The sequence below is a fragment of the Hylobates moloch genome, unplaced genomic scaffold, assembly GCF_009828535.3.
Source record: "Hylobates moloch isolate HMO894 unplaced genomic scaffold, HMol_V3 SCAFFOLD_312, whole genome shotgun sequence".
Taxonomy (NCBI): Eukaryota; Metazoa; Chordata; class Mammalia; order Primates; family Hylobatidae; genus Hylobates; species Hylobates moloch.
Window position 1 is genome coordinate 26,061 of NW_026652587.1, and position 8,035 is coordinate 34,095.

The 8,035-nt window shown below is 37.9% G+C and overlaps 1 protein-coding gene across 1 annotated transcript; it reads left to right on the plus strand.

The window, feature by feature from the left end:
• Positions 1–1,069: 1,069 nt before the first annotated feature.
• On the plus strand, positions 1,070–5,688 carry LOC116464233 (phospholipase D1-like; the record flags this gene model as incomplete). The annotated part of the gene is made up of 5 exons (XM_032147537.2): positions 1,070–1,236; positions 1,468–1,595; positions 3,492–3,637; positions 4,159–4,264; positions 5,623–5,688. Coding segments are annotated over exons 1-5 (606 nt in total), but the record flags the coding sequence as incomplete, so codon positions are not given.
• Between the last annotated feature and the right edge of the window lie 2,347 nt (positions 5,689–8,035).

Sequence of the window (8,035 nt, forward strand, 5' to 3'; positions counted from 1 at the left end):
GGGTTATATGCCTCATTTCCCTCACCCATATCAGGTGCTCCTTAATTGCAGGGGCCTGCCTTATTCACCTTCATGTTTTCATTCATCTCATCTCACATGTGGTGGATGCTCAGTGTTTGTGATTTGCAGTAAGAAATGAACATGTGCCGAAGAGTTACTGGTATGAGCGTCCTTCCATTTTAGGGCCTGGTTTTAACAGAGAGATTATTTCTACATCAGGCAAAACAGACGTTTCATCCAACTCTGATGACAGTGTGCAAAGCTTGAATCTCAATATTTTACATGAAAAATAATATCCATGTGAACTCTTCTGCCCTGGGTACTGATGTGCAACGACTTGTGTTATTAAATGTCAGAATGAAATAGAACTGGTTTTCTTTAAAGAAAAAAAAAAAGGAGGGAAGTATTATTCTAGAACCTCCGATGTCTTTCGGAATAGGTATATTAATCAATTTCCTTTCAAGACACATACGTCATTATACCTCACGTAAAGTTGTGGCCAAAATCTCCTATTTTGAAGAGGTAATATACACTTTGCTTGGGGTATCACCTACAGAGAAAATGTAGAAATATTATGCTATCATAAAAATATTTCTAACTCTATATATTTCAATATGCGAAATACTCTAAATTTTCTTTAGGAAATATTTAGAGTTGCTTATTTTACATGATATTCTTTCTTTAGCTGTATTTATTACAGCAAACAATCTATTTCTTTCTCTGAATAAGCTTTCCCAAACCAATGTCCCTTGAATTACTTATCCAAGTTAATAAAGTTGGATGAGAGAAATGTTGGCATTCTATGTGGTGTTTCTTTTTTTTTTCTCTTGTTTACAATTGAGTACTCTGTTTTAATTTACAAGTTAGGAATCCTTTAAATGTTAAACAGGAACATCAACTAAAAGGTTGCTTTGGATAACTGAGGCTCACACAGAGCAGGCTGAATTGTTTCCGTATGCTGTATCTAAGTCTGGATTCAAATTGTGGAATAGCATTTTATGTTATCAAAATGCTAAGTCTTTGTAACCCTTTTCTTCTTTCCTAGCCCCTTTGCTTTTACTCTGTCCAAAGTTAAAATGTCACTGAAAAACGAGCCACGGGTAAATACCTCTGCACTGCAGAAAATTGCTGCGGACATGAGTAATATCATAGAAAATCTGGACACGCGGGAACTCCACTTTGAGGGAGAGGAGGTAGAATACGACGTGTCTCCCAGCGATCCCAAGATACAGGAAGGTAAAGACGGATGATCTGAGTGGGGAAGAAAAGAGTTTATCAGGGTTGGTTGGAAGAGCACAAATTTGAAGTAACCAACGAATGATTGATTTTCCTTGCAGATGTAACACTGTTCTCAGCTCATTTTATAAGAGGCTTACTTGTTTTAACACATGATTCTTAAAAGAATGCCTGTAAAAGACAAGTTATGCTAATCATATATTGCATTAACTTTATTTGCTTATTTTTTAGTGTATATCCCTTTCTCTGCTATTTATAACACTCAAGGATTTAAAGAGCCTAATATACAGATGTATCTCTCCGGCTGTCCAATAAAAGCACAAGTTCTGGACGTGGAACGCTTCACATCTACAACAAGGGTCAGAGTGTTTATGGACTCACCTTTTTTTCTTTTGTCAATATCTGTGAATTAGTACATAGCCTTTCATTCTCCTCCTTCCTAGCTATGATCATGTTTGTAGGTTTTTGTTTGTTTGTTTTTATGTATCTATCATTTCCAAGCCATTTTCACCTGTCAAGTTTTTGCCTCCTTCCCATTTAATCTTCATTCTTACATTCCTCTTTCTTCATTTGAGCCAAAACTCTTTCTTTTAAAAAAGGCATGTAAGGCAAATTAACAGTTTAATAAATTGCAAAGTGCCTCTCTTAATCTTCCTCTCTCCCCAGTTTTCTGTTTCATTTGGACTCTTGATGCATATTTATTCCACCTTACATGGCAGGTATAAATCAACAAGAATTTTAGCTTTCCTAATGTTTATTTAGCATGAAAATGTTGGTGCTACCTGGCTCTTAAGAAAAAAAGCCAGGATACTGGATTGGCCAGTGCCATTACCTCAAAATACTGTTGAGAGAATTCTGCAGGCATACTCTGCCTCTCTGATTGGTTCCTAGAAAACCATCCTTTAGTCCTCATTCACGTGCTTTTTCATTGAACACTGAAAAGGCTTTGGAGTCAAATGTCTTCAACGATCAAAGTTACGCCCTTTGAAATGGATTGGACTAGAAGAAGCTGTTAGGATAGCTACATTTCTCTGCTCCTGCCTGGATTTTGCAGTTGTTAAGTCTCCGGGGGAGGACAATTGCTGCAGGGTGGTGACATTTGTCCCTTCATGCTAAGATCTAGCCATGGCAGAGTAAGGCCACCACTGCCTCCTGCCTCAGGGGAAGCACAGATTAATAACCAGCTGTCAGGGCATGCTTTGCCTTCCCTTCCTCCTTGTCTTTTGGAGGTGGCATGCGCTGCATTGCTTTCTGGGTGGTTTTGCCTGGTGCTGTGTCCCAGCCTATCTGCACATGTACTGACTCCCAGCTTACACTCACTTTGGTGTCAGCCTCTGGTTTAGGCTTTCCCTGTGACTCGGGTCCATGTCTCCCTGATACACCACTGAGTACAACTCACTCAGAAATGTCTCTAAGATGAGCTTTGTTTTCTTATTTCACCTGCCAGCATTTAGATTGAAAGATAATAACATGTGGGGGTAAATGACAGACTCTAGAGCCAGACTGCATGGTTTAATTCATCTTTGCCTTGTGATCTTGAATGAGTGACTTAACCTTTCTGTTCCTGTTTCCTCTTCTGAATAAAGGGTATAACAGTGCTTACCTTATAGGTTTGTTATGAATATTTAGTAATAATAATACATATATATTATATTATACAAGTATACACTGTATACTCATTACTGCAGTCACTTTTTCCACCCACCCCTTCTTAACACTGGTGGTTCCTTAGGGTGGGTGGGTGGTATAGACAAGGCTGGACCTTGGAATGTGTTTCACAAGAGAAGGAGAGAAGGCATGTCATGCCATTTCTGAAGAACAAAAACAGCCAAGATGGTGCTCTTAGTATACAATACCTCTCACCCCTGCCAATTGCCTGGTTCACGGCTTATATTTGTGGACTGGACCCCTGAAGGCTAATTAGGGCCTTTCTCATTGTCTCCTCCACCTAGTTCCTCATTTCAGGTGTGTGTGTGTGCGTGGATGTATACACACACATATGTTGGAGGAACAGCATTTGTAGGAATCGTTTCGTGTGATTGAAAGTTTGTCTTATGTAATTCATCAAGTGAACATTTACAGAATATTGTTTCTGCAATTGGCTGCTTTTGAAACAAATTTACTTAAGTACTTACCAAAATAAGTAGGCTGGACTGAAGTATACGTCTCTGTTACTAGTTAAATATTGTTCACTGAAAGCTTTTGGAATTTTTATTGTTATCTAAAATATCAAACATTTTTATGTATCACTGTAGGTACCAAGTATTAATCTTTACACTATTGAATTAACACATGGGGAATTTAAATGGCAAGTTAAGAGGAAATTCAAGCACTTTCAAGAATTTCACAGAGAGCTGCTCAAGTACAAAGCCTTTATCCGAATCCCCATTCCCACTAGAAGGTAACCATTTCGGAATTAATTATGCCAGTATACAAGTTGAATGGAAAGTGTATTTTGGCTGGGTGTGGTGGCTCACACCTGTAATCTCACCACTTTGGGAGGCTGAGGCAGGAGGATCAGTTGAGGCCATGAGTTTGAGACTAGCCTGGTTAACGTGGCAAGACCTCCTCTCTACAAAAAATTTAAAAATTTAGCTGGACGTGGTGGCACGTGGTGGTAGTTAGCAGTTCTACCTACTCAGGAGCCTGCGACAGGAGGATTGCTTGAGCCCAAGAGTTTAAAACTGCAGTGAGCATGATTGTACCACTGCACTCCATCCTGGGCAACAGAGCACACCCAATCTCTAAAATAAATAAATAAAAAGTATATTTAATTCACAGTGTCGGCTAACAAGTCTATTGTTGGTAGATATTTTCAATTAAATAGTCTCTTAAAAATATGCTGTCTCGTGAAAGATACACTAAAGTCATAGTCACAGAATAATCTAGTAAGTGTTTGCATTCTGTGTGTTTGTGTTTTAGACACACATTTAGGAGGCAAAACGTCAGAGAGGAGCCTCGAGAGATGCCCAGTTTGCCCCGTTCATCTGAAAACATGATAAGAGAAGAACAATTCCTTGGTAGAAGAGTAAGTTTCTTCACTATTCTGTTGTTTTAAACCTAATTTTTCAGTGCTGTAGAAACACAGCATCTACTGAGGGGTGAAGTAGGCCTGGCTACAACTCCTCTCATCCACTCATTGATCCCCCAGGCTGATTTAGATTTTCTGGAACTAGTTAGGCAGTCCCTTCTTTCCCCAAGCCATACAGTGCATTTTCTCAGAAGAGGAAGAGTGTTCTTGGTTAGGACTTAACATTATGAAGAAGCTGTTCTCCCTGCTACAACCTCCTTGGGCTTATTGTGAGTCAAAGATTGAACTCGTTGTTGTGGGTTTTGAGATCTACTCTTTTAAAATAATATATTTCCATACATAAGTTTCCGTGTTTGTAATAGCCCATCTTAGATATATGTAAAATCTCATTCCTAAACTATAGATGGAGCAGTTAAGGCCTGAGAAGAGTATGATGGAGTACAGACAGGCACAGCACTGGGACAGAAAACTCCAGAGGAGGGGCACTTCTGCCTGCTCTGCTTCCAAGATGGGTGCTGCAGACTGTGGACAATTAATTTTTTTTACTAGAAAATGAACAAGTGTTTGTTAATGTCTGTCAGTTCTGTTTTGTAATCTGAAACGTTTATGTTCCAGAGGGAATGTTTGATTTCTCCTTTGTAGTTGTCATCTTGTTTAAAATCTTTGTAGGCATCTGGACCAAATACTTTCCAAGATACCTAGACATATAAAATTATATAGTTTTGGTTTACTGTGTGCACATGTATGAATTCAACTGAAAATGACACTTAGTGATTCAGCAAAACCATGCTGGATTTTATATCATGGTCAATATGATTGACATATGTTGCTCCAGTGCCCCAAGCCTATATCCCTCTACTCCCCATCTTCCTCCACACACAGTTTAGCATATTTAAAATCAGTACATTCTACTAGAAAGTCTTTTAACCTTTCTCCACCTTTTTTTCCTGAAAAGCTGTTTAAAATTTGTAGTGTATCTTTCAGTAAGTTCAGTGTTAGAATTGAAAAAATTTGAAAGTTTTTGGTAATATCAACAAATGTTTTAAAACAACTTATAGCAAGTCCTGCTATAATAGCTATATATATATATAATAGGGCTTGTCAGCAGTTTATGGAAGACCTAAGCATATGGAAAGTTAAAAAGTAAGAAGATATTTAAATAATAGTTCGAGAGAATTATGGAAATAACACCTTAATGCTATTCAGGATTCCTTGCTCCATGATTATATTAATAAACAATTGAATAACTTGTAGAAGTTAAGATGAAAATGATGATCTCATCATTGTCACTACTGTTTAATTTTTAAAAATAAATATGACCATGTTAACACTTATCTAAAATATTTGCATTACAGAAACAACTGGAAGATTACTTGACAAAGATACTAAAAATGCCCATGTATAGAAACTATCATGCCACAGTAAGTACTAGTCAGTGATTTAAGTTTGGAGTAATTTTCACTATAGTAAATTGTCAGCTAAATTTTGGATCATTTTATTAACACAAGTGATTGTATCCACATCTACATTCGTCCTTGGATTAAAATAAATTAAGTGAATACAAAATTGATTTTACAGCAAGGATCCAGTTTACAATGGTGTGATGCTGTTTTAAAAAGTTGAATAGAACTTAATATGTCTATAACAATAGATTTAAATGAACTTGAAATGCTGCTATAGGCTAGATTATCTAGAAATCAACCTTCTTCTCTTCTCAGGTTTCCATGAAAATCCAAACAGCATTTTTAGCTACAAAGAGTAACTGTTGAGTAGTAAGTGATGAAAACAGTTGAGTGGAGTTGAAAGCCTAAAGATTTTGTGGTGCGTAGGGCGATTGCTATCTGATTGGTTTGTCATGCCTGTTAAAGGCCTGTCTTTTCATGTGAAAGTGAGAAGCATGGGAAAAGCTAGGAAAGAAAAAACCCTTGAGGAATCCAAGTAAAGAGAGAAGAGGTGATGGGGCTTAGATGCAGCCACAGAGATTAAGCTTGGAGTATGCAGCTGGCAAGCAGGGAGGGAGTAGGTTTTCTAGTGTCAGCAAACAATTAGCTCTGCACTGTTAAAGGTGGGGTGTTTTTAAAGGTTTAGCCTTCAATTATCCAGAGGTCTGGATAACTGAGAATGCACTGGTTTATTATATGTATGTATGCATTTATATGAATTGTATTGTTATGGGGGCTGTACACATCTATATTATGTATGTGCAGGACTCAAGAGTTGGTGCAATTGTGATTTGGCCGCTAGTTTAGAGAATGGCGTCACATAAACGCATAAACAGAAACAGGAAAGACTTTAGTGTATTTTGGAGAGGATGCAAGAGCACTTGGCTCTGTGAGTTTCTCATGACAGGATTTGCCTTCCTGCTGCCTTGCAGCACACGGTTTGGAGTCTGGTCCAAATATACATCCAGCTGGTCCCCATTACACACAGCTGACCTGGATCTAGGTCACTACCTGCCTCCTGCAGCAGCTTGCACTGGGGCATACAATGGACTTGAGGGAGCTTCTATGTTTTCGTAAAACTGGAGAAGGGTTTTCTCAGGAAAACAGGAATTTGGGTTTCACCAGAGGATCTCAAGAGAAGGATGATGGGAGGCAGGGGTTTCTTTTCTTCTAGGACTCAGGAACTTGTATTGTTGAAACAACAATGAATAAGGATACTACTACTATTGTTAATAAAAATGATACCTCCTGTTGTGTTGTCTGAAATCCGACATGCTGTTTTCTTTAATAGACAGTTATTTAAATGTGTATTAGTACCCGTATGCAATAATTTTCCATTTCTTTTACTTTTTTGCCTGCCTGTGACTTTACTTTTACTATTTCTTTTGGCTGTAATCGTTCTTGGTGAGTTCATTCTTCTCTTTGCATGTACTTTTCTACATTTGGGATTCTACTATTGACTAAAGAATGTTTACATTTAAAAAATGTTCATTTTAATTACTTTTCCAGTCATAAAAATATTTTCAAAGTTAAGCCATATTGTATCTAGAAATCCCAGAGTGACCTATAAACATTTCCTTTGGAAGGGAAAGCCTCATTGGCAACTGACTGTGAATAGATTCTCCCTCTCATTTTCTTTTTTTTTCTTTTCCTTTTTGAGGGGGATGGAGTCTTGCTCTGTTGCCCAGGCTGGAGTGCAGTGGCATGATCTTGGCTCACTGCAACCTCCACCTCCCAGGTTCAAGCGATTCCCCTGCCTCAGCCTCCCAAGTAGCTGGGACTACAGGTGGGATTACAGCAAATTTTTGTATTTTTAGTAGAGATGAGGTTTCACCATGTTGGCCAGGATGGTCTCGATCCCTTGACCTTGTGATCCGCCCACCTCAGCCTCCCAAAGTGCTGGGATTACAGGAGTTTGAGCCACTGTGCCCAGCCTCCCTCTCATTTTTGTTGGTCCTGAGATTATTCTCTCCAACGGCTGAATTGTTCAGTATGATTGAAGCATAGGATACAATTTGATATATATTAATTCTCTAACATTCTTTTTCTTTAAATGTAGTCTGGCCTAAAGACTAGATCTGTAGGCCTCTGCCTCATATTTGTGAAATGAGACTGGAATTTATGTGTTTTCTTCAATAATTGTGAGAAATACTAAAAAAAAGTATCTGTTAAAAAATGCTTTACTGTCTGTAAAAAGCATATTAAAAGTTATTTTAACAAGTATATAATAAATTTATACTTTTATAAGTATAAAACAAACCTATTTTAAGTTAATTCAGGTCCGTAAGCAGATAGAATCATGGATCATAGGTCAAGGGACTGAATA